The sequence below is a fragment of the Trichomycterus rosablanca genome, chromosome 19 (genome assembly GCF_030014385.1).
Source record: "Trichomycterus rosablanca isolate fTriRos1 chromosome 19, fTriRos1.hap1, whole genome shotgun sequence".
NCBI classification, from domain to species: Eukaryota; Metazoa; Chordata; class Actinopteri; order Siluriformes; family Trichomycteridae; genus Trichomycterus; species Trichomycterus rosablanca.
The window spans coordinates 17,696,495-17,722,900 of NC_086006.1; the positions used below are offsets into that span (position 1 = coordinate 17,696,495).

A 26,406-nucleotide genomic window follows, 5' to 3' on the forward strand; every position below is an offset into this window, starting at 1 on the left:
GTTAAATTATACCGCCAGAGCTGCGCGGTGCATTGTGGGACTGTAGATGATTCACAATGGCGGCGAAACCAAAGCATTTTAAACTTTTGATTTTAACTTTGCTACATTTAGCACCGGTTTTCGCAAATGATTTGCTGTGGGACGAAAACGGATATGTTCTGTACTGTCCATGCATGGGTAATTACACACCATGTGGGGAAGCGACTCGAGCGTTCAGTTCAAACTGAGTTTCCTTTATAACCATCGTGTTTGTGTTTGATCGCAGGTCGGTTCGGGAATCAAGCGGATCATTTTCTAGGCTCGTTGGCTTTTGCCAAAATGCTGAACCGGACTCTGGCGGTTCCACCGTGGATCGTTTACCGGCATCACGCTCCTCCGTACATTAATGTAAGTCCATCTGTCATTGATCAGTGCAGCACATCATCCAGCACGTGTTTTGAAAATTAATCGGACTTGGGCATGTGACGTCACACTAGGGCTGGGCGGTATGACCGAAAAATTGTATCACGGTATTTATTACCCTGATTGTGTCCTCTATACTGATTCGACCCTTTTGCCGCTGACTGAGGACGCCACTCAACTGACTTGCGCCCCCTCCGGCACGCAGTCAGTACAGCCTGCATTTTTCACCTGCACGAGCCGAGTTCGTACACCGAGAGACACTGCGCACCCCCCTCAATGTTATTCCTCAGCCCTGTGCAGGCGCCGTCAGTCAACCAGCAGGGGCCGCAGTCGTACCGGTTATGAGGACCTATGCTCCGACTCTACCCCTAAGCCCCTGAACAACAGCCAAACGTGGTTCATACTGCCGCCCAACCCAGTCGGAAAGGCAGAGCTGAGTTTCGATATGATGCATCTAGAAACCCAACTCCGGTATGTTTTTGTATGACTGGGACTTTTTACATGTCTGTGACTTATTCTACTGCCATAAGTACATAGAAAATTTTATTTGACCATTTATATAATGAAGGTTTTGAGGACTATAAGGTTTGCTCGGCCCAAACCGCTCAGGTGGCGCAGCGGTAAAGTACGCTAGTGCACCAGAGTTGGGGTTCTGAATGCATCGCATCGAATCTCGACTCTACCTCTCCGACTAGGCTGGGCGGCAGCATGAACAACGACTGACTGTTGTTCAGGGTTAGAGGGTAGAGAGTCGGATCATAGGTCCTCATAACTGGTACGACAGTATTTTCTCCCTGTAAGACATACCTGGAATCCACTGTTTTAATTATTGCTCTGAAAGCTTCTTTCTTGACTGTCTATAGAGCAGGGGTGTCAAACTCACGGCCCGCGGGCCAGATCCGGCCCGCCACGTCATTTGATGTGGCCCGCGAGAGCTTAAACGACTGTACGATTGTTGTGATGGTTCGAGTCGTTACAGAGACGCGCTTATAATTTTATGGGATTCCTACGCCTTTTAATTCAACTGTTGACATCGTAGTCATGGCAACTAACTTTGACCTCGCTGAGTAGCCATGTGACTTTTACTGCAAAAGAACGCGGGGTAGCGTAGTCAGTAACGTAAACAATAATAAATAAATACAGATAATTATCTTGCAGTATAATACCAAAGCATCGTCTGTAAGTAGTGGCGTTTATATTCTCAGTTGTTTGTAAATGTTTAGTGAGTATATCACAGCGCTTTAGTTACAAACTCCTTAGCGCTATTTTACGTTTGGTTAAATCTCATATTGTACCAGATGTAACACTTGACTACAGCTGTGTGCTTGTACTGTATTAAGTTCTTTATTGTTTTTATTGTTTGTATTTTTACTTCATTTTGATGCACACAGTGTATCACACAGCTGGGAAGCAAATAAACCGACTGTATTCTGAAGGGAGCTGTCTGTCTGTCAGTCTGTCTAGCTGAGCAAGGGGGATAAACTATTAGTGAGGACAGAATGATTGTCTTAAAAATACACTGTAAAATCCTAAATAAACTGCATCTTTCAAAATGCAGGCTGATTTTGTGACCTGCAAAGTGACACATCCCGCCAGTAGATGATGTTACACATATTTACACATGATCCCAAAATGTACAAGAAGATAATTAAGAAAATTAAGCATAAGGAGGAAATTTAATGAAAGTGAAAACAAGTTTGTGCTTCAGGAAGAGAAACCGGTGCGTCTCTTGTGTTATGAGGCTGTGTCTGTGGTAAAGGAGGACAATATAAATGCGGAAATCAGCCTCCAAGAAAAACAGCAGACTGCAATCACAGCAGGATACGTTACAATCGGCCCTTTGAGGGCCACAATAATGCTGATGTGGCCCTCGGTGAAAATGAGTTTGACACCAGTGCTATAGAGGAATCGTGTCCTTGCATATGTGGATAGTTACTGCGTTCATATTGTCATCGTTTGCAACAGCCGTGGCTCAACAAACCGTGCAGTTTATCATGTTTTAGTCTGTTTAAAACTGCTGACACACCTCATTTCTTTGGCAGGTTCTTCTGGTGCATATTTGGTCTTCCTCTCTTCATCCTCCATCTGTTTTTGTTATTTTTTCCACCATGTTGAGGAAGCCTCTCATCTGTTAACACTAACATGCTAACGCTACCTGGCTAACTCGTGAGCTGTATCTAATCTGCACAATATTATGTAGTTTGCTGCCTACTGAAGCCTACAGCTGTTGTATTAACTATGCTACGGTATGGTGGTATTTGAAAAATCCATACCGTATGAGGAATCAAAGACGGTAAACCGAATGTACTGTCGTATCGCCCAGCACTACATCACACCCTGGCTGGCATCCTATAACAGGATCACCGTCTTCTCAGGCTACCTGCCAGTCAGTTAAACACAAGGATGTAGTCATGAATTAAACTTTGTATAATTGTATAATAATTTGGATGAAGTATGTTTTTTGATGATTATTTTTTCCTTCTTCCTGAAACAGGTGCACATACCATACAGTGAGTATTTCCAGCTGGAGCCACTAAAGCAGTACCACCGTGTGGTCAGTCTGGAGGACTTTATGGAGCATCTGGCTCCCACACACTGGCCACCGGGACAGAGAGTAGCTTACTGCTTTGACTCTGCTGTTCAACGGAGTACGGATAAGAAAAGCTGCCCTATGAAGGTATGTAAGAAGGTTTGAGGATTACAGAGCTGGTAATTACTGTCTCACATTGGATGGTGCCGTACAATCAGGTCTTTGTTACACCAGACCTGGTTTGAGACTGAGCTTTTGCAGGACCTGTCAATGAGAAAAAGCCATCAGAGCCCTGTTGAACAAATAGGCTAGAGAGTCATGTTTAAATATGATAAGTCATATAGATTCCTAAAAGTGAAATAATTCAAACCCAAATGAACATTTCAGACAACAAAAACTTATTTCCACTGCATGCTTTATATCATTTCAGCTGATACTTGATGTTTTGTGATTTTAGGCTTGTTTGTGACTGCTTGGCCATAAACCCCATAAATCCACAAAGCTTTTACATAAGTTATAAATTGTTTGAGTTGTGCTGAAGTTGCTTTCATTTTAGGCATTTCAAAGGCAGGTTAAAAACAATTATCTATAGATATCCATTTGGTTATGGTATGTTAATTATTATGTACAACAGTTTTCAGTCTTCTTCTAACAAATTAAGCCAAGTAATTAAGTTAGTGTATTTATTTAGGATTTCTATAACTGTGCATCTATGGACTACCAACTTTTTCTAGGATGCAATATTTAAACTAGTAATTACATAATATGTGGGGCATGATGTATCAGCAGTTAACTGTGCTTTTGTTATATTGACGTGATACTTGGTACAAAAACAATAAGGGTTAAGAAGAGCTGCCTGCCTCAGTCAAGCCGTTTAGAGCAGGCCGGCATCATGTACTATTGTGTACTGTATGTTATAATAGTATTAAGTCGTAATTAATTGTTATTTATAATTCTGGGGTGAATAAGTAATACATTGCGATTAGAAAATGCGATAACATTGCGTTAATCAGCATCCCTTGGTACTGTCATTAAAATAGTTAATGGAATTACTTGGTGGTTTGTTTGTTTGTCTGTTTGTTTATTAGGATTTTAATGTCATGTTTTACACTTTGGTTACATTCATGACAGGAACGGTAGTTATTCATCACACAAGGCTCATCAGTTCACAAGATTATATCAAACACAGTCCTGGACAATTTAGTGTCTCCAATTCACCACACTTGCATGTCTTTGGACTGTGGGAAGAAACCAGAGCATCCGGAAGAACACGGGGAAAACTTGCAAACTCCACACAGAAAGGACCCGGACCGCCCCAGCTGGGGATCGAATCCAGGACCTTCTTGCTGTGAGGCGACAGTGCTACCCACTTAGCCACCGTGCCGCCCGAATTACTTGGTGGTAACTATATTAAAAGATGAATGAGTGTGAATGAATTATATGTCATCCAGGCAAACATTGGGACGTTTAACACGGTAAATTATTGGGGTTGGGTAACGAGTAACTATCGTTTCTGTGTGTAAAAACATGACGTTAAAATCCTAATAAATAAATAAATTACAAACTGACTGACTAAACTCTGAATTAAATGTATTTAATTCTTCTGCCCATGTAAACAAATGGATTTTCTATGTAAAATGAATGAATTACACGCTTTTTTACGCTTTTGTAGTGTTGCTGAAGCAGCTAAAAAGCAGTAAAAAAAGGGGTGTCCTAATACTTTTGGTCACGTAGCATATATGCTTTGGTTTGTTTACTTATAAAGACGAATTTATTAAAGGTGCCATTTTTAGCACGCGTTCCTGTTCATTAGTGTAACACTGCCACCTACAGGTCATCATGAGCAACTACTGGATTACAATCTGACTCAATTTTGTACGCAGGATGGGAATCCTTTCGGTCCTTTCTGGGACCATTTTGGAGTGGATTTTGATCGCTCTGTCCCCTTTGGTGGCCTGTCTTTTAACTCCTACTACCAACAAAACTGGATCAAAAGGTATGATGGGGTCAAAGCTGTGTGCCAATTCATTTATAGTGAATCCATTGTCGTCATAGATTAAAGTAGCAGTTTTATTTTCCACCTTCACTTACACATTGTTTCCTTTAGTGAGCCATCATAGATGTTATATTTACTCAGAAATGCAGACTGAATCCATCACCTCAGGTTTTCCCCAGCGGAGCACCCAGTGCTGGCTCTTCCCGGAGCTCCTGCCCAGTTCCCTGTGCTGGAGGAGCATGTGGGCCTGCAGCGCTATGTAGTGTGGGCTGAAAAAATAGTGCAGGATGGAGAGAAGCACATCAGCACGCTGCTTCCTAGACCTTATTTAGGAATCCACCTTCGCATCGGATCGGACTGGGTGAGTGCTGCATGTTCATTTACTATGGTACAGATGTTGGTGTATTGATTGCTCAGGGTTAACAGCTTTTAGTTGATTGTGTGTAAATTTGTGGATTGCATATTAAAAAACAAACGAAAAGGGCCGCTCAGGTGGCACAGCGGTAAAAACACACGCTGGAACCAGAGCTGGATCTTGAATACATCGTATCGAATCTGCCGGCTAAGGCTAAGCGGCCACATAAACAAAGATTGGCCTGTTGTTCAGATATGGGCGGGACTAAGCCGGATGGGGTCTCTCTCTATCTCATGACTGGTGCAATTACGACCTCTGCTGGCTGATTGATGGTGCCTGCACAGAGATGAGAAAAGAGTGCTCTCAGGGTGTGTCTCTTTGTACACAACTCTGAGCTGCACTGCACTTGTCAAAGTGTAGGTGAAAAGATGCATACGGCATGCCGCCCACGTGTCGGAGGGGGCGTGAGTTAGCTATGTTCTCCTCATTCAGAGCAGGGATCAGCATTGATGGAGAGGAAGCATGACGCAATCGGGCAATTGGACGCGCTAAAAAAGGAGAAAAAGGGGAGAAAATGCATAAATAAAAAACGAACAAAAAAAGATTCTGACTCTTAATCCTGTTACTCATCTTTTCCAGCAAAACGCCTGTAAGCTGCTGCAGTCGGGCGATGCAGGTCCTCACTTCATGGCTTCACCACAGTGCGTAGGTTACGACAGGCAGACATCACTGCCTCTCACTTTCACCATGTGTCTGCCTGACCTCAAGGAAATCTTGCGTGCTGTCAAGCTCTGGGTGAAGAAAACAAAAGCTCGGACTATCTACATCGCCACTGATTCAGAGTCCCACAGCTCTGATATTGAAAAAGTCTTCAAAGGAAAGGTATGTTTAGCCCCTGTAGGTAGGTTACTTGTATACAGTGGGGCCTAAAAGTATTTAGTCAGCCACTAATTGTGCAGGTTCTCCTACTTAGAAAGATGAGAGAGGTCTGTAATTTTCATCATAGGTACACTTCAACTATGAGAGACAAAATGAGGAAAAAAAAATCCAGGAAAGCACATTGTAGGATTTTTAAAGAATTTATTTGTAAATTAAGGTGGAAAATAAGTATTTGGTCAATAACAAACAAGCAAGATTTCTGGCTCTCACAAACCTGTAACTTCTTCTTTAAGAAGCTCTTCTGTCCTCCACTCGTTACCTGTATTAATGGCACCTGTTTGACATCGTTATCTGTATAAAAGACACCTGTCCACAGCCTCAAACAGTCAACCATGGCCAAGACCAAAGAGCTGTCGAAGGACACCAGGAAGAAAATTGTAGACCTGCACCAGGCTGGGAAGAGTGAATCTACAATAGGCAAGCAGGTTGGTGTGAATAAATCAACTGTGGGAGCAATTGTAAGAAAATGGAAGACATACAAGACCATTGATAATCTCCCTTGGGGTCAAGATCTCATCCCGTGGGGTCAAAATGATCATGAGAACGGTGAGCAAAAATCCCAGAACTACACGGAGGGACCTGATGAATGACCTGCAGAGAGCTGGGACCAAAGTAACAAAGGCTACCATCAATAACACACTACGTTGAGAGGGACTCAAATCCTGCAGTGCCAGGCGTGTCCCCCTGCTTAAGCCAGTACATGTCCAGGCCCGTCTGAAGTTTGTCAGAGAGCATATGGATGATCCAGAAGAGGATTGGGAGAATATCATGTGGTCAGATGAAACCAAAATGGAACTTTTTGGTAAAAACTCAACTCGTCGTGTTTGGAGGAAGAAGAAAAACCCAAGAACACCATACCTACTGTGAAGCATGGGGGTGGAAACATCATGCTTTGGGGCTGTTTTTCTACAAAGGGGACAGGACGACTGATCCGTGTTAAGGGAAGAATGAACGGGGCCATGTATCGTGAGATTTTAAGCCAAAACCTCCTTCCATCAGTGAGAGCATTGAAGATGGAACGTGGCTGGGTCTTCCAGCATGACAGTGATCCCAAACACACCGCTCGGGCAACGAAGGAGTGGCTCCGTAAAAAGCATTTCAAGGTCCTGGAGTGGCCTAGCCAGTCTCCAGACCTCAACCCCATAGAAAATTTGTGGAGTCCGTGTTGCCCAGCGACAGCCCCAAAACATCACTGCTCTAGAGGAGATCTGCATGGAGGAATGGGCCAAAATACCAGCTACAGTGTGTGCAAACCTGGTGAAAACTTACAGGAAACGTTTGACCTCTGTCATTGCCAACAAAGGTTATGTTACAAAGTATTGAGTTGAACTTTTGTTATTGACCAAATACTTATTTTCCACCATAATTTACAAATAAATTCTTTAAAAATCCTACAATGTGATTTCCTGGATTTTTTTTCTCATTTTGTCTCTCATAGTTGAAGTGTACCTATGATGAAAATTACAGACCTCTCTCATCTTTCTAAGTAGGAGAACTTGCACAATCAGTGGCTGACTAAATACTTTTTGGCCCCACTGTAGATCAATAACTGTATGTAATTACACCTCTTGACATTAAGCACAGTTTTATTGTGGATTTGATTTTGAATGGATGTATTTTTAGTTTTACCCACCAATCTACATTTGTGCCAGTGTGTGAAGGCTGGCCTTTTTATTAGGAACTGTTAGTACTGGGTGTAGGTGTGCAGTCAGAAACTAGAGCTGTTTTATTTCAAATTTGCAGACTGTATGTATGTAGAGGTCATTTACATTCATTTGGGTATTAAAAGCAATATGTTGCAATTTTCCTACCTTACCTTTTGTTTTCTCTGTCTACAGGTAAAGGTGGTGAGTCTTAATCCAGATGTGGCGCAGCTGGACCTGTACATCCTGGGCCAAGCCGACCACTTCATAGGCAACTGTGTCTCGTCCTTCTCAGCATTTGTGAAGCGGGAAAGAGACATCTACGGCAGGCCCTCCTCCTTCTTTGGCATGGACTATCCTGGCAAAAAGAAAAGAAGAGATGAACTTTAGAATGATCTGGTATTGATTTGTTGTTTGCTGTGATAGTAGACAGAGTGTTTAGAAATCTCAGGTGATTTGTTCAAGTTTACTGTGTTCAGAACTATTTTTTATATCATGTTTAATTAAAGAGAAAAATGCATGTTTAGTTTCGAATTACAAACATTGCAAATTATCAAATTGTTCTAAGATCATTTATGTGCAATTCTGAACATTCCAGTAGCTATTTACCCTGTCCAGTATTCATGTACCCATACACAGTATTTCTAAAATGCTGCATTCTTATACAAATGTGCTCTAGTAGATTTGTTGCTTATTTACCTACACAGCAAATTACACCAGAATGCATGGTTATACACTACATAGAAGCATTTATTGGTGTGTAATTGCTGGATGGTTGCCTATTCAAAATAATCCACTTCAGGTAGGTGGTAAATGATCATGTGAGGGCTCAATACTTGGTAAGGAACCTGAATTAGTTGGTTTGTTTTAAAATAAAAATACCCTGAACACTTTAGGTTGGACCTTTAAGGGGGCTGTCGTTTCAGAATGAAAGAATAAATTCTCGCATTGCCATGTATGTGTGTGTTAAACGGTTATGGTACTGTGACCTTGATGAATTCTATATTTTTTAAATTTACTAAACATAAGTGCACTGTTTTTTGTGTGTGCATTTTTCCCAATTTTCCTCCCAGTCTAGTCGTATCCAATTACCCGATTGCATTACACTGCCTCTCTACTGATGCTGATCTCCACTGCTAATTGAGGTGAGCGATACTGTCACCCTCCGACACATGCAGTAGCCAACTGCATCTTTTCACCTGTTCCAAGTTCATATGAGGATAAGCTTTGTGTACGGAGAGCAATTATCAATTATCCCTTGATTCTGTGCAGGCTGGGCACCTACACAAACAATGATTGGCTGTTGTTCAAGGGCAGGGTGCTGGACGGGACCTCATAACTGATGCAATTAGTCAAGAAATAATGTGTGATCAGGGTGTGGCTCTCTGTACATAAAGCTGATCCACATATGAACTCGCCTCGTGCAGGTGAAAAGATGCAGTCGGCTACTGCACGTTTCGAAGGGGGAGGTTGGTAGTCTCGGCTCTCCTCAACCAGAGGGGAGATCAACATCAGCAGAGAGGAAGCATAATGCAATTGGGTAATTGGATATGACTAGATTGGGAGGAAAATTGGGAAAATATGCAAAATAAATTGTAAAAAAAAAAAAAAAAAGATTATTAAAATATAATTACATGTTAATTTACCATTTTAGGTATTTTAAAGTACATTTCACCTTCAGCTAGAATCGGATTTCACAGTGTTTCTCTGATCTGACGATGTAAATGATAATGAAATAATAAAAGTACAATGAAAGCAAAGCAACTGTCAGAGAAAAAGCCTGCATGATCTGTGGTCCCTCTACAGAATAACAGTTTGTAGATTATTACGTGTAGTGCAAAAAGCAAAGAAAAATGTGCGTTCTACCGCTTGCTACTTAGACCAGTAGTCATTTTTGGGGGGAGGGGGGTGTCGGTCGTTTCTTAAACAAAACGTACATGTTCATTTCACTCAAACTTATACATAGGATACACACACACAAATAGAAAAAGTAGAAAGTGTTCCAAATGTGACATAATAGAGCTGTATATTTGTATACATGTACTATATGAGTTTCTACAGCTCCTGAGAAAACTGATGGTTTCAACATGTGTAAAGTGATTACACAGCTTCTTTTCAAGCACGACAGGTAGATAGGACAAGTAGGCATATGGCTATATCTTCATGTGGTGTCTTGTTTCTTGATGTGAATGCAGTTAAATACATCCAGGACACTTCTCTCCCTCTTTGCCTATTGAAGAGGATAACCTAAACGAGTGTTGCTTGTACCAGGTTTAAGCAAGCATCTCTAGAGGGGAGTACTATGTTTCTATCTGTTTTTATTTCCATGCAAAATTGCATCGTGAGTCATTGGGAATAGTTACAGTGCTTTTAATTCTGCACATTTTAAAATGTTGGAGACAGTGGCAACCTATTGTGTGTACAGCTGTGGGTTCAAACCCTGGCTCTGCCATGCAGCCACTTGAGTTCTTGAGCAAGTCCCTTAGCCCTCTCCGCTTCATGGGCGCCGTACAATTGCTACCCCTGTGCTATGACCCCAGCTTTCAAATAAGCTGACAGATGAAGGCAGTCCAAGTGTTTATAGCTCATGTAAAGATGCAGTAATTCTAATTAGCCTGAACTAGATTACGATTTCCGTTAATTGTGGCATTTGATTGCACAACACTGCAGATTATTTAAGCAAATAACCCTATTTGAGTTTAATTGATTAAATGTGGTATGAGTTATTCTGTTTATTGTATACATGCACAAACAGCTGTTACAGCACATATGGCATGTACAAAGTTGGCAGGGCTGATGAAGTCTTCCATCCTTCATGGGCCTTGTTTCTGTCTATTTAGAGCAGTCTAGCAAGTTTTCCTAGTGTGTAGTTATGGTATATTTACTCTGATCTTATCCTATTTACCTAAACAAATGTTTACCCAATTGCCAGATGCATGTGATTCTTTACAATAAGACATACATCACAGGTTTACTCAAGTGAGTGTCCTATTAGTGTTGGAAAAAGCACAGAGAGATCATACCATTTTGCTTCAGTGGGCTGTTCTTCACATTGTTCCATACTTATTTCTTTGCATATAGGCTCTTTCAGACCGTTTGATTGATTGATTGACGAATGGATAGATAGATAGATAGATAGATAGATAGATAGATAGATAGATAGATAGATAGATAGATAGATAGATAGATAGATAGATAGATAGATAGATAGATAGATAGATAGATAGATAGATAGATAGATAGATACTTATTAGCGTTCTCTTCACTGGCTTCCTGTAGCTGCTCGCATTCAGTTTAAAGGCCAAAAATGGACCAGCCCCAAGCTACCTTCACGGTCTAATCAAACCCCGCTCTGTACCACGCAACCTCCGAGCCAACAGTCTTGCTCGACTTGATCTTCCACCCAGGACTAGAGGAAGACAAGCATCAAGGCTCTTCTCTGTTCTAGCACCCAAGTGGTGGAACGAACTTCCTCTGTCTGTCTGGACATCTGAGTTTCTCGCCGTCTTCAAAAAACGATTAAAACCCCACCTTTTTACTAAGCACTTAAGCTGAGTTGTACTTACTTATTTACTAACACTTTCATTTCTTTCAAAAAAAAAAAAATTGGTTCTAACAGGTTTGAGCAGATTTGTGTTCTTGGACTGTTGTTTACTTAAACTAGAGTAATGAAATGTTTGCAATGTATGGAAGCACTTCTGTAAGTCACTCTGGATAAGAGCGTCTGCTAAATCCCATAAATGTAAATGTAAATTAGGATTTTAACGGCATTCATGACAGGAGGGCGGCACGGTGGCTAAGTGGGTAGCACTGTCGCCTCACAGCAAGAAGGTCCTGGGTTTGATCCCCAGGTGGGGTGGTCTGGGGCATTTCTGTGTGGAGTTTGCATGTTCTCCCCATGTCTGTGTGGGTTTCCTCTGGGTGCTCCGGTTTCCTCCCAAAGTCCAAAGACATGCAAGTGAGGTGAATTGGAGATACTAAATTGTCCATGACTGTGTTTGATATAATCTTGTGAACTGATGAATCTTGTGTAATGAGTAACTACCGTGTCTGTCATGAATGTAACCAAAAGTGTAAAACATGTTGTTAAAATCCTAATAAACAAACAAACAAACATTCATGACAGGAGATAGGAGACAGGAGGTAGTTACTCGTTACATTAGTTCATCAGGTCACAAGTTCAATGTCAAACACAGTCATGGACAATTTTGTACCTCCAATTCACCTCACCTGCATGTCTTTAAACTGTGGGAGAAAACCGGAGATAGATAGATGGATAGATAGATACACAGACAGATGATAGATAATAGATAGAGGGACAGACAGACACAGAATTGCCAAAAGTATTCACTCACCCATCCAAATCATTAAATTCAGGTGTTCCAATCACTTCCATGGCCACAGGTGTATAAAACCAAGCACCTAGGCATGCAGACTGCTTCTACAAACGTTAGTGAAAGAATGGGTCACTCTCAGGAGCTCAGTGAATTCCAGCGTGGTACCGTGATGCCACCTGTGCAACAAGTTCAGTTGTGAAATTTCCTCACTACTAAATATTCCACAGTCAACTGTCAGTGGTATTATAACAAAGTGGAAGCAATAGGAAATGACAGCAACTCGGCATGGTAGCCACATAAAATGACAGAGCCGGGTCAGCAGATGCTGAGGCGCATAGTGCACAGAGGTCGCCAACTTTCTACAGAGTCGCTTCAGACCTCCAAACTTCATGTGGCCTTCAGATTAGCTGAACAGTGTGTAGAGAGCTTCATGGAATGGGTTTCCATGGCCGAGCAGCTGCATCCAAGCCTTACATCACCAAGCGCAATGCAAAGCGTCGGATGCAGTGGTGTAAAGCACGCCGCCAATCCGAAGGATGAGTCTGGGTTTGGCGGTTGCCAGGAGAACGTACTCGTCTGACTGCATCGTGCCAAGTGTAAAGTTTGGTGGAGGGGGGATTATGGTGTGGGGTCGTCTTTCAGGAGTTGGGCTCGGCCCCTTAGTTCCAGAACATCAGTGTCGGACCTCACAAACGCGCTTCTGAAAGAATGCTTCCCATACTTTTGGCAATATAGTGTAGATGGATGGATAGATTTAACTGCAATTAATGATCTTTGACATTTCTGTGGACACATTTGAAAACTGAACAGTGTTAAGTACTTAAAATCATGTTAGAAATCTGAGCTTCTGTTCTGCTTGGTGCATCAGTTTATTTGTGTCCACATTTGTAAAGATATTCCCATTTTACTGGTGTGTTTGTTCCAAAAAGTATGTCGTGAGAGTACACACACACACACACACACACACACACACACACACACACACACACACACACACACACACACACACACACACACACAGACAGACAGACAGACAGACAGTACTGTTGTGAGTAGCGGTGTACAGGAGCAGACATGCCTCAAAAACGCGCTTGGAGATGCAGGTACGCTTAAATTATTTGTTTATTAGCATCCGAATTTAATTAGAATCGGTGTCATTAAACAATATAAATACTGAAATGACATTTAGCAACTGAAGCTATATGTCTAACTATATAAAGCTAGCGGCTGGTAAGTGCAGTGTTTACCGTTGCCAGGCCGCTACAGAGGGAGGATACACAGCACCTCTCTTCTCATTCATGTATTGTTGGCTAACCGGCTAGTTACTGAGCTACATTTTTAAACCTATTATTTATATTTACATAGTACTAGTACTAGAATTATACGAGAAGTGAGTTGACAGCAATGCCAGCGAGCCCGGTTATGTTGTTATACACTGTTAGAAACGGGCTAAGCTTATTCAAAGCCAAGTCTAGCTTATCAAGGTTGCTAACCAGTCCTGTTTATTAGCATTGCTAGCGTTGCACCTAACTGTATCGTCTGAACGGTAAGTTAATGTTTGCTAGCGAAGTTTGGTAAATCTTAATAAAATACTATAGTGTTGGATAATTAATTTTGGTTTAAAAGATAACTATACATTGCCGAAATTGTGCTTTGAAACACTGTTTAAACCACCCCACCATTTTCCATATTGTGACAAACAAATTACTATAAACTTCTGACTAAACGACTATAAACCTCTTTCTATCAATTTGACGAAGACCAAAGCGTTAAGAAAACATACTTAAAATCAAAAATTGAAATGCCAACTGTTTATAGCTTTTTATAAGCATTGATTTCATGATCTTGTTTAGCACTGGGTTGAATCTTTGACATCTATTACATAATAAATATCTGTTGAATAATTTTTTTGTCCCCCTTAAAACACTGTCATTTTGCCAGGTTAGTTGGGAAGTGGTCGTGTCCCACCGATGTTGAGTTGGGTTAAAATCAAGCCTTAGCACCGTGACACAGTGGGTTGCACTGTTGCTCACAGCAAGAAGGTCCTGGGTTCGATCCCCAGGTGGAGTGGTCCGGGTCCTTTCTGTGTGCATGTTCTCCCCGTGTCTGTGTGGGTTTCCTCCGGGTGCTCCGGTTTCCTTTCACAGTCCAAAGACAGATGGACTACAGTCAGTAATTGTAGAACTACAAAGTGCTTCTTTATGGTAAGTGGAGCCGTTAAATGGACAGTGAGTGTAGAAACAAGGAGGTGGTTTTAATGTTATATCTATATATCGGTGTATAATGTATTTCTAAAACTATTGTGCAACAAGCATGCATTGATTATGAACTGTTATGCAATAGTCTGACTAAATATTCATACACTCTTTTTGCTTCTACACTATTTTGGCAGACATATACTCAGTTTTTGTGCATATTTAAGAGATAGATTGAGCAGTATGAGAGATATCTACAATTGTGGACTACCTGGTAAACACCATATCATCATACAGTTATTGTTATTATTAGAGATGCATGAGTACCGATACTGGTATTGGGTATTTGCCCGATACCGCGCTCATTAACTTGTACTCGTACTCGCAAATGAGGCTCGGAAACTAAACATCCGATACCGTGTGCCTAGTGCACGTTGCTGCGTTATGCCTGGTTCACACTACACGACTTTTGCCCTGATTTTCGCTCGGCGACTGGTCGGCGCTAGATTTGCCGGGGCGGGAGCAACTCGGCGTTCGCTCGGCGATCAAAACTCGGCTCTCGATCGCTATGTGTGAACTATCCAACGACTCGATCCGACCGGCTCGCCGACCGCTCGGCGACTGGATCGAGTTTTCTAGCACGTCAGATATCTGATCTCAGATGTGCGACTGGCAATGAGTGACATGTCGAACAGCCAATGAGAACGCAGGATACGGTGTGAGGGGAAACGCAGGAGAGGAGTGTAAACAGGTGGGACAGGGGGATAATATAGTTTATATCAGAATACACCGGCACACACACACGTTTTACAGTATTTCTGACCTGATCGTTCTCTACAGAACATAACAACAAAACACCAACATTGCAAAAATATTTATTAACCTCCAACTCACTACAGAACAATCCATGCTATTCGTGTTGCCAAATCCACTCAGATTCATTTATTTTTCCTCCTTGATTTCATCACATCAGCGCCCAAACACTTTGATCACTCGCTACTTGTTGACGTGCATTTCTGGACGTGGTATCATTAAACTTCTCATCTTCTCACGTGTGTTTTTGTTTAAAAAAAAAAAAACGGTATTCTAAATAGGTATTGGTATCGGTATCGGTATCGGCAAGTACAAAAATACATGTACTTGTACTCGGTTGGGAAAAAATTGTATTGATGCATCCCTAGTTATTATATGTTTTTTGCAGGTCCTGATGATTGCAGCACCATCACTGTGAATTAACCCTGCATTCACATTAGTTAAATCCAGCAGGTAGAGCAAGGTGCAATTAGGAGCCATCATGTCCAAAAGCAAGAGTTCTGAGTCTGTCAAGGTTGTGGTGCGATGTCGCCCTATGAATGACAAGGAGCGTGCTGCCAACTTTGAGAGGGTGGTCTCCATTGATGTAAAACTAGGCCAGATTATAGTACGTAACCCCAGAGGTGGGTCCTCTCATGAGCACCCGAAAGTTTTCACCTTTGACTCGGTCTATGACTGGAACTCAAAACAGGTTGACCTTTATGATGAGACTTTTAGGCCATTGGTGGACTCCGTCCTGCTTGGCTTTAATGGTACCATCTTTGCTTATGGACAAACAGGAACAGGAAAGACCTTCACTATGGAGGGGGTGCGCAATGACCCTGAAAAGAGAGGAGTCATTCCCAACTCCTTTGAGCATATTTTTACTCACATTTCTCGCTCCCAAAATCAGCAATACTTGGTCAGGGCATCTTACCTAGAGATCTACCAGGAGGAGATTAGGGACTTGTTAGCCAAGGACCAGTCACGACGTTTGGAGCTGAAAGAAAGGCCTGACACTGGTGTTTATGTCAAGGACCTTTCATCATTTGTTACTAAAAGTGTTCGGGAGATTGAGCATGTCATGAATGTCGGAAACCAGAACCGTTCAGTCGGTGCCACCAACATGAATGAACATAGTTCCCGTTCCCATGCCATATTTGTAATCACTATCGAGTGCAGTGAGCTAGGTTTAGATGGTGAGAACCACATTCGGGTTGGGAAACTTAACTTGGTCGACCTGGCAGGAAGCGAAAGACAGACCAAGACTGGCGCCCAGGGAGAAAGATTAAAAGAAGCCACCAAGATCAATCTTTCCTTGTCTGCTTTGGGTAATGTCATTTCTGCATTAGTGGATGGAAGGAGCACCCACATTCCATACAGAGACTCCAAGCTCACACGTCTGCTCCAGGACTCACTTGGAGGCAATGCCCGAACTGTCATGGTGGCTAACATTGGACCGGCTTCGTACAACGTTGAGGAGACTCTCACAACTCTGCGGTACTCCAACCGTGCCAAAAACATCAAGAACAAACCTCGCATTAATGAGGACCCCAAGGATGCTCTTTTGCGAGAGTTTCAGGAGGAGATCGCTCGTCTAAAACAGCAGCTGGAAAAACAGGGGAAGAAGAAATCGGGCAAGAAGAAGGACAAAATGAGAAGGAGGAGAGTCGGAGAGGAGGGAGAGGATGACGATGTAGAAGACGAGGACGATGACGAAGAAGTAGAAGTTGGAGATAGGAATAGAACTGATTATTGGCGGGAGCAACAGGATAAGTTGGAGAAGGAAAAGAGAGCCATTCTGGATGACCATAGCTTGGTGGCGGAGGATAAACAGCGACTCCTCTTTGAGAAGGAGAAAAAAATGGATGATCTTAGCAGAGAAAAGGAGGCATCTGAGATGCTGGCATCCAAAATCAAGGTAATCAAGTTGAGCTAGAATGAGACCATTTCAGGCTTCATTTTTACTGCATTTATAAGTATTAAATGACTTTTTTCTCTGTTAACATTCTTTCAAGGCTATGGAGAGTAAGCTGTTGGTTGGAGGGAAGAACATTGTTGATCACACTAATGAGCAGCAGAGAATTTTAGTCCAAAAACGACAAGAAATCGCAGAACAGGTAAAACATCCAAAAAATGCAATTTGCAATTAGAAAATCAGCCAAATTTAGATGGAATTACTTTAACATAAAGACCAGGGTAATACCATTTTATAGGTCCTACCTATGTAGGGTAATGCTCATATTTCTCTGTGGACTATGCTGGCATTGTCACCTTTCTGTTTTGGGAAAATTAATTTTGACCCCTTTTACATGCTATGTAAAAAGAGAAAACCCCTTAACATGTCAACTCTGCCAAGCAGCTGTAACAATAAAACACATCTTAATAGAATGCCCCAAATACACCAAGGAAAGACAACAAGTACACTTGCCTAAAAACATAAAACTGTTCTTGTGTAAGAGTTTCTTTTAACCTACCTTGCAGCCATAAAATGAAAATATAAAATGGACCAAAATATAAAGACAAAATAAACAGACAAAAAAATAATACCTATTTTTTGTCATTAAATGACACATATGTGTTAAACATTGTGTACAACTTCCCAAAAAAAGAAATTTAGTTGTTATGTTTAACTGCTTAAATAAAAACAGAATGACGCACATTGACACATTGCTTATAATTGAAGTAAATAAGTTAGCCCTTATTTTCTGTTCACTATGTACTAGCAAGCACTATGTATGGCAATGATGATGCCTCTTAGCAGGGACAGGGAGACTGAATAAATCGAGGGACAAATGAATAAGGCCAAATACATGCTACACTGACCTGAAGAATACAGCCAAAACAACACTTAGGGTTTCAGGGCAGATCTCTGAATGTCCTTGAGTTGCCCAACCAAAGCCCAGACATAAATACAGTTGAAATCTGTGAGGAGACCTGAACATAACAGTTCACCGATGCTTGCCTTTTATTGTCATGGAGCTTGAGATGATCTGCCATGAAGAATGGGATAAACTGGCCAAATCCAGGTGTGCTAAGCCTAAGAAGACATATTCAAAAAGACATGGAGTTGCTTAAGGCGCTGCTACGAAGTATTAGGGGTCCAACAGATGCATAAAGAGTCTGAATACTTTAAATTTGATTGATTTTTACTGAATTTTCGAAAACAAGTTGCCTAGGCACTGTTGAGAGTGGCAGCCTTTTCAGTAGCTCTGTCAATGTTGTACTTTTATAATACTATTATATTTATAATATTTAAACTTTTCTATCCTAAATGGCCATAATGTTGTTGGGCCTCTTTTGCGGCTATGATAGCCTCCAGTCTGTTATAGCTGCAGGAGCGATCAGGTTTGGCACTAAGTCTGGCTCGCAGTCTGGTGGACACAGGGACTTTGCTTTGTACACAGGGATTGAATTATGCTGAAATAAATAAGCATTTTCCTTTAACCGTTGCCAAGACCTGTTAGCATGTGAATTTCTGGTGTCATCCCATTGCGAAAAACTGGATTCCTTCATACAAATCGACATGATTTACTATAAAAGGGTTTATCTGTGGTGGATGCCAGATTCTGAATTAAAGAACCAAATGCACTATATGTATTCATATTCAACTGCAGCATTATATACATGCTATACATCTAAACATGCTCTTGTGTGCCTGTGTGAGCAGAAGAGGCGTGAGCGGGAGATGCAGCAGGAGGTGGATTGCTGGGATGAAGAGACGCTCGAGCTGAAAGAGACGTACAGCTCTCTGCAGCAGGAAGTAGACATCAAGACCAAGAAGCTGAAAAAGGTACTGAAATATGTGCATTTATTTGTAATAAGAATATGCAGACTAATGCACATGCCTAAAAAGCAAATTAAGTTATTACATAAACGTACTAATAGAGTAATGTGTATTAGAAGTATTGTTGCATTTCAGCTCTAAATGCATTTTTTCTGATAGTGTTTTATTCCTGAAACTCTCTTTTCTGTTTATACATGACTAGATCTCAGAAATGTACTTCTGCCTGACTGAGCATGTGTATTCAGTGTAAAATTATTCCAATGTTCATCATGATTTCCTCCCCTCTTTCTCATGTCTCTTGTCTGTCTGTCTGTTTCTCTGTCTCTGGTTGTCTGTGTCTGCTTGTCTGTGTTTCAGCTCTTTGCCAAACTACAAGCAGTAAAAGCAGAGATCCATGATGTCCAAGAGGAACACATTAAAGAGAGACAAGAGTTGGAACAGACGCAGAATGAACTGACCAGAGAAATTAAACTGAAGTATTAACTCTTTCAGATCATCCTTAATAATTCACACATAAGACCTTTACATTGTAATTTACTAGGCAGCACCTACACCGATTAGCCATAACATTAAAACCACCTCCTTGTTTCTACACTCACTGTCCATTTTATCAGCTCCACTTACCATATAGAAGCACTTTGTAGTTCTACAATTACTGACTGTAGTCCATCTGTTTTTCTGCATGCTTTGTTAGCCCCTTTTCACCCTGTTCTTCAATGGTCAGGACCCCCACAGGACCACCACAGAGCCGGTATTATTTAGGTGGTGGATCATTCTCAGCACTGCAGTGACACTGACATGGTGGTGGTGTGTTAGTGTGTGTTGTGCTGGTATGAGTGGATCAGACACAGCAGTGCTGCTGGGGTTTTTAAGTACCGTGTCCACTCACTGTCCACTCTATTAGACACTCCTACCTAGTTGGTTCACCTTGTAGATGTAAAGTCAGAGACGATCGCTCATCTATTTCTGCTGTTTGAGTCGGTCATCTTCTAGACCTTCATCAGTGGTTGCAGGATGCTGCCCAATGGGCGCTGTTGGCTGGATATTTTTGGTTGGTGGACTATCAGTCCAGCAGTGACAGTGAGGTGTTTAAAAACTCCATCAGCATTGCTGTGTCTTATCCACTCATACCAACACAACACACACTAACACACCACCACCATGTCAGTGTCACTGCAGTGCTGAGAATGATCCACCACCTAAATAATACCTGCTCTGTGGTGGTCCTGAGAGAGTCCTGACCATTGAAGAACAGGGTGAAAGCAGGCTAAAAAAGTATGCAGAGAAACGGATGGACTACAGTCAGTAATTGTAGAACTACAAAGTGCTTCTATATGGTAAGTGGAAATAATAAAATGGACAGTGAGTGTAGAAACAAGGAGGTGGTTTTAATGTTATGGTTGATCATGTATTTACACATTTGCCTCGACTGTTATATTACACAGAGACTATGTGCATGCCAAATTTAGCATATTGGAAGTAATAAAACATGAGTACACCACCAAATCTTCTCTTTCCTTCATTTCCCAGCTCAAAAAAAGATCTATTATAAATTGCATAGCCAACCTCCGGATAAGGATGAACGCAGACTAGCATGCTCCCCGTCAAAAACGTGCAAAGCCATTGGGCCGCTGGCAGACTCCTACATATGCTGTAGCTATAGGAATGGACAAACACGCTATACTCAAAATATTTCTGATACTGAATATACTGAAACCTCAATCAGAAAATAAAAGTGGTTGCAGCAACAACAAGGGGACTCCCCGTGCAGCCTTTCCTCCCTCATACACACCAAGTTGTTTCTGTAGTGTGCTTTACCAGGCGAAAATAGACTGTCTCATCTGAGCTTTGTGTTCCAAAAAAATTTGTAAAACTAAAGACATTTGGACAACGAGGGTATGTGTGTGTGTTCCAATCATCCAGTTAAAGAAAACAAACAGGCTGCATGTAAGCTTAAAAGTTAAAAAACATGTCTTTATTTCTAAATTACTCCACTTTACTGATGTATCTCTTTTACCTTTTCTTTGTCTGTCATTATGTGCAGGCACTTGATCATCGAGAACTTCATCCCGCTGGAGGAGAAGAATAAAATTGTCATGAGGGCCATCTTTGATGAAGACGATGACACTTGGAAAATGAAACCTATTACCCGTGTTCAAGAGTATGTAAACACACCCACACATACACGTACCAGCACAGTCTGGGTTAGTGGGTGTAGATTTATTGTTCTATGTGTTACTTGCACTTAGAGTTTTTTTGCTGTTCTGTTGCTTTGTCTCTCTCTATTACTCAGTGATCAGCAGATGATGTCGAGACCTGTGTCTGCTGTGGGCTACAGAAGACCGCTGTGTCAGCATGCCCGCATGGCCATGATGATGCGGCCAGATGCCAGATATAGGGTGCGTTTACACCAGAAGGCACCCACAAATACTGAAAAGTATTTATAAAACATTGATTGCAACAGTACATGTTAAAAGTGTTTTTGAATGAGGATTGTCAGCATCAATTACTGCCTCGACATTTCTTTGCTAATACTCTCTAATCTCTGTCTCTCAGGCTGAGAATCTTTTAATGCTGGAACTAGACTTACCCACACGCACTACTAAGGATTATGAAGAGCCTGTGATCGCTCCGAAAGTGGCTGCAGCTCTAGAGGATGCGCTGAGGGAGGAGGATGAGATCCAGGTGGATGCTTCAGCTTTGGTTCCTGACGTGTTCACAAAGAAACCAAAATCAGGGTAAGCGCTTCTGCTATTTGCTCGCTGCTTTCTTTCTCCCTCCATGTTCAAGATGCACTTTGGTTGTTGTATAGTGAGTTTGTAGATCCAGTTAAACCCCTAGTTGGCATAGAACACCCATAATGTGCTGTGGTGGTAAGACACAAGCGCACACATGGAAATCATTAAATTGCCAAAAAAAAAAAAAAAGGAACATTAAAAACAATCTTGGGCTAAATTACACAGCTTACACACCTATATATAGGCCTTCGATAGCTCACATGTGTGTATGTATGCACCGCTACCTTTACATCATCATCACATGACAGTCTTCTTTCCCTTAAAGCTTCTTTGAGCGTCCAAAAAGGTGGAAGTCAGATGGCGCTAAATCCGGACTATAAGCTCTCTCTCAGTCTCTCAGACACGACCAATTACTACTCCTCCCATATAAAAGTGCAGAAACTCTTTAAAGATATATATGTACACCGATCAGGCATAACATTATGACCACCTTCCTAATATTGCGTTGGTCCCCCTTTTGCTGCCAAAACAGCCATGCAACTGGGATGCACTGTGTATTCTGACACCTTGCTGTCAGACGCAGCATTAACTTTTATAGCAGTTTGAGCTACAGTAGCTCGTCTGTTGGATCGGACCACATGGGCCAGCCTTCGCTCCCCACATGCATCAATGAGCCTTGGTCACCCTTAACCCTGTCACCAGTTTACCACTGTTCCTTCTTTGGACCACCTTTGATAAATACTGACCACTGCAGACTGGGAACACCCCACAAGAGCTGCAGTTTTGGAGATGCTCTGACCCAGTCATCCAGCTATCACAATTTTCTCCTGTCAAACTCGCTCAAATCCTTACACTTTCTCATTTTTCCTGCTTCTAACATCGACTTTGTGGATAAAATGTTCACTTGCTGCCTAATGTATCCCACCCACTAACAGGTGCTGTCATGAAGAGATAATCACTTCACCTGTCAGTGTATATGCAAGCACTTTTGTTACATTTGTTGTGAGAGGGACAGAACTTTACCTTTTATCCATCCAGTAAAATTTGTATGCCCATCCACAGAGATCCAAATACATTAGTGAAAGGCAGTCTATAAATAAACATCATTTGCGTTATTGATTTTTACATGCCAGCAGCAATGACCTATGGATAATCCCCCCCACAAGCTTTTGGTCTCGGCCAGCAGGGAAAAGCTTAAATTACAAGTAGGATGCAGTACGTTGTTCTTAAGTGGGTGAGGTGCAGGACTTATGAATCAGTCCCAAGAAGCAAGAAGCATACATGTGTTCCAGAAAAGTATGGTAGTGTTTCAGATTCTGCCATTATGCCTTCAATAAACCTGTTACTCTGTTTGCTGAAAAAAAAAGCCCTAACATTGTTATTATTCTACCCTATGCTCCTTCTTTTACAGCCGTCCTAAAACAGGAAAGAAGGCAAGCACTCCCACTTCAGCCCACAGCCCCTCCAGCTCAGGATACCCTCTGTACCCTCAGTCTCGAGGTCTTGTGCCTAAATGATGCCACTACGTCCTCACCCATTTCATCCTCCTTCCAGAGCTAGGAGTCACGGAGGCCTCGGGCATTATGGCACCACGGAGCTGACGGTTAATGGTAATACAATATATGTGTCGAAAATGCTCATAGGAATGCAGAACGTGCTACTACTACTTCTCCGTGTTATTTGATATGAAGAGCAGATTCCCAGATCCTTTCCTCCCTGACTTGTACTACCTGAGTCATGCTGCTGGTGGGATTAAGACACACAAGGGTGCAAATATAAAGGATAGAAAGCACTAGAAAATACTAGCTTTTCTAAGTTAAAAGGAATGAAAGTGCTGTTGTGTGGTCATGTTTGTCTTCACGTCTGTAGATGTCTCATATAGAGAACCAAAAAAAGTGTAACTTGTCTAATTTAAGTGTTCAGTCTTACTGATGACTGTAAACATCCCTGTTCTTAAACACAGTGAAACACAGATTGACTTGGAGGGTTTTAATCTTAAGGCGGCATTCAAATGATGAGCATTTTGTGCTCACTGCAATGAGGCTGGACGCATATTGCAGCTCAGCGCAATGTTTACATCTTCTACATGATACGCGGCAAATCCGCTTTCTGCTGGCTGTCCCCCAGAGGGGCAAGTCTAAAAACAATACACAATATTGACAGGTTAGTCACATGCAGTATTTTTGATCATGCATTTTCTAAAACAAAACAAGAGTGCAAACCCAGTCTTCACGGTTTAGTTTACTAGTCGTCATGCTGTATTTTTATTTTGTCTGTATTCGACTTCTACGTCCGTGCTTGACTTCTGTCTAGGTCATATACACCGATCAGCCATAACCTTAAAACTACCTCCTTGTTTCTACACACACTGTCCATTTGATCAGCTCCACTTACCATATAGAAGCACATTGTATTTCTACAATTACTGATTGTAGTCCATCTGTTTTTCTGCATGCTTTGTTAGCCTCCTCTCATGCTGTTCTTTAATGGTCAGGACCCCCCTCAGGACCACTACAGAGTGGTGGTGGATCATTCTCAGCACTGCAGTAACACTGACATGGTGGTGGTGTGTTAGTGTGTGTTGTGCTGGTATGAGTGGATAAGACACAGCAGTGCTGATGGAGTTTTTACACCTCACTGTAACTGCTGGACTGAGAATAGTCCACCAACCAAAAATATCCAGCCAACAGTGCCCCTTGGGCAGCGTCCTCTGACCACTGATGAAGGTCTAGAAGATGACCGACTCAAACAGCAGCAATAGATGAGCGATCGTCTCTGACTTTACATCTACAAGGTGGACCAACTAGGTAGGAGTGTCTAATAGAGTGGACAGTGAGTGGACACAGTATTTACAAACTCCAGCAGCGCTGCTGTGTCTGATCCACTCATACCAGCACAACACACACTAACACACCACCACCATGTCGGTGTCACTGCACGGCTGAGAATGATCCACCACTTAAGTAATACCTGCTCTGTGGTGGTCCTGTGGGGGTCCTGACCATTGAAGAACAGGGTGAAAGCAGGTAAAAGGTATGTAGAGAAACAGATGGACTACAATCAGTAATTGTAGAACTACAAAGTGCTCCTATATGGTAAGTGGAGCTGATAAAATGGACAGCGAGTGTAGAAACAAGGAGGTGGTTTTAATGTTATGGCTGATCAGTGTAAACAGTTTGTCTAATTAACGGCGCTTTGAAAAGTTCAACTGCAAACTGGGCCAAAGTTCAATCAGACGGAACTCTGGGCGCAAGGTTAAAACTGCCCGGTCCTCGATGGGGTAACAATAGCACGGTCAGCGCAGAAGCGGTTTTGCCAGGTATCGTGAATACAGTCTTACATGCTGTCCGGATATCTGTGTGCATGTTTGTAAAGATTTTAGGTTATCGCTAGCTAGGTATATTTTATGTTTTTTAAAACTGTAGAATTAATAAATTGAAGCTCTTATGTAAGGATTTCACCAGCTGGGAATGAATGCTGTGCTCATCTTCATATATGCACTGTAGTGTTAAACACTCAGTGAGAGCGTACAATACAGCCTGAGCCCAGTTTACTGCAGCTGTTTCAACCTTGCTCTTCCTCCACATCCTTGTTCGATCAGCACTAAGAGCCAAGTGGGCGAAGAGAGGTGGGGGCAGGGAGTGAACCTCTGGGTTGGGTTGATAGTAATTAGAGTTGCTACTAGGCTTGTGCGATATAATGTATGATTCTTACACTGCCACTGTATTTATTATTGTTAAATATTATTTTATTGGATAACTGAATATAATAAACTTGGCTTTTTCTAATAGTAACAAATATGCTACTTTTACTTCTATGCTCACATGCTACTTTTACTTTTGGTAAGCTATGAGGACCACTCTGTTCTTTGTCTTTCTTGGCTGCTTGAGTTGGTGTCTTGATCGGATAGTAAGACTTACTGTTACAGTGCCAAGGGTCCGGATTGTATCTCCAGTTACCCAGTTCCATCTCCTCTGCTGCTACTGTAGCCTTTTTGACAGGTCGCCGCTTGATGTGACAGCTCAGAGGCAAATCAGCGATCGCTCAGGGCTCGGAAATCGCCTCTCGATCGCTTTGTGTGAATTGTTCAACGACTCGATCCCAGCGACTCGCCAAGTGCTCACAGACTCGAGAACAATATCTAGCATGTTAAATATCTGGACCTGTTTGCGACTCAGAATCATGTAGTTTGAAAGGTGTTGCAATCAGGTTGTGATTGGCAGTGAGTGCCATGTCGAACTACAGCCAATGAGAACGCAAGATACAGAGTGAGGGGAAACTCGACACAACCTACCATACTACAAACCATAATATTTATTTGCCACCAACTCTCTCTGCAGAACAGACAATCCCTGCTGCTTGCACAGCTCAATCCACTCCTCCCAGATTCTATTCTTTATTTCTTGTTTTTACGCTGCATATCGGCGCACAAACAACTTTGATCCCTCGCTTCTTGCTGATGCGCATTTTTGGACATGGTATCAATACACCCCTTGTCACTTCTCGCATGTGTTTTCGTGATAAAACGTATTTTGGGAGGCCAGACAGAATCGTCTGAGATTCCTCCTGGTGGTACAGTAGATTGTGTAGTTTGTGACCACCTATCGCAGATCAGTTGTATAGTGCACGTGTCAAACTCAAGGCCTGCGGGCCAAATCCGGCCTGCCTCGCATTGTACGTGGCCAGCAAGAG

At 42.0% G+C, this 26,406-nt stretch overlaps 2 protein-coding genes and 1 long non-coding RNA gene across 4 annotated transcripts; 2 read left to right on the top strand and 1 right to left on the bottom strand.

The window, feature by feature from the left end:
• Positions 1 to 56: 56 nt before the first annotated feature.
• pofut1 (protein O-fucosyltransferase 1) lies at positions 57 to 9,383 on the top strand. Its single transcript, XM_063015931.1, has 7 exons — positions 57 to 177; positions 266 to 387; positions 2,897 to 3,079; positions 4,816 to 4,928; positions 5,097 to 5,289; positions 5,923 to 6,165; positions 8,061 to 9,383. Exons 1-7 carry the CDS (start codon positions 57 to 59, stop codon positions 8,253 to 8,255), a joined length of 1,170 nt encoding a protein of 389 aa, XP_062872001.1. The 3' UTR covers positions 8,256 to 9,383.
• On the bottom strand, positions 2,076 to 8,122 carry LOC134333777 (uncharacterized). Of its 2 annotated transcripts, XR_010015412.1 has the most exons (4): positions 8,039 to 8,122; positions 5,720 to 6,074; positions 5,066 to 5,619; positions 2,076 to 3,196 (listed from the first exon to the last, which is right to left on the bottom strand). It is a non-coding gene; the product is annotated as an uncharacterized LOC134333777 (long non-coding RNA). The 2 variants fall into 2 exon arrangements; XR_010015413.1 differs by lacking the exon at positions 2,076 to 3,196 and having other exon boundaries at positions 5,001 to 5,619.
• A 6,224-nt stretch (positions 9,384 to 15,607) lies between the features above and the next one.
• kif3b (kinesin family member 3B) lies at positions 15,608 to 24,022 on the top strand. Its single transcript, XM_063015063.1, has 8 exons — positions 15,608 to 17,110; positions 17,208 to 17,309; positions 18,860 to 18,982; positions 19,334 to 19,452; positions 21,021 to 21,137; positions 21,270 to 21,375; positions 21,533 to 21,714; positions 23,126 to 24,022. The coding sequence occupies exons 1-8, from the start codon at positions 15,692 to 15,694 to the stop codon at positions 23,229 to 23,231; spliced, it is 2,274 nt and encodes a 757-aa protein (XP_062871133.1). The 5' UTR covers positions 15,608 to 15,691; the 3' UTR covers positions 23,232 to 24,022.
• Positions 24,023 to 26,406: the final 2,384 nt, after the last annotated feature.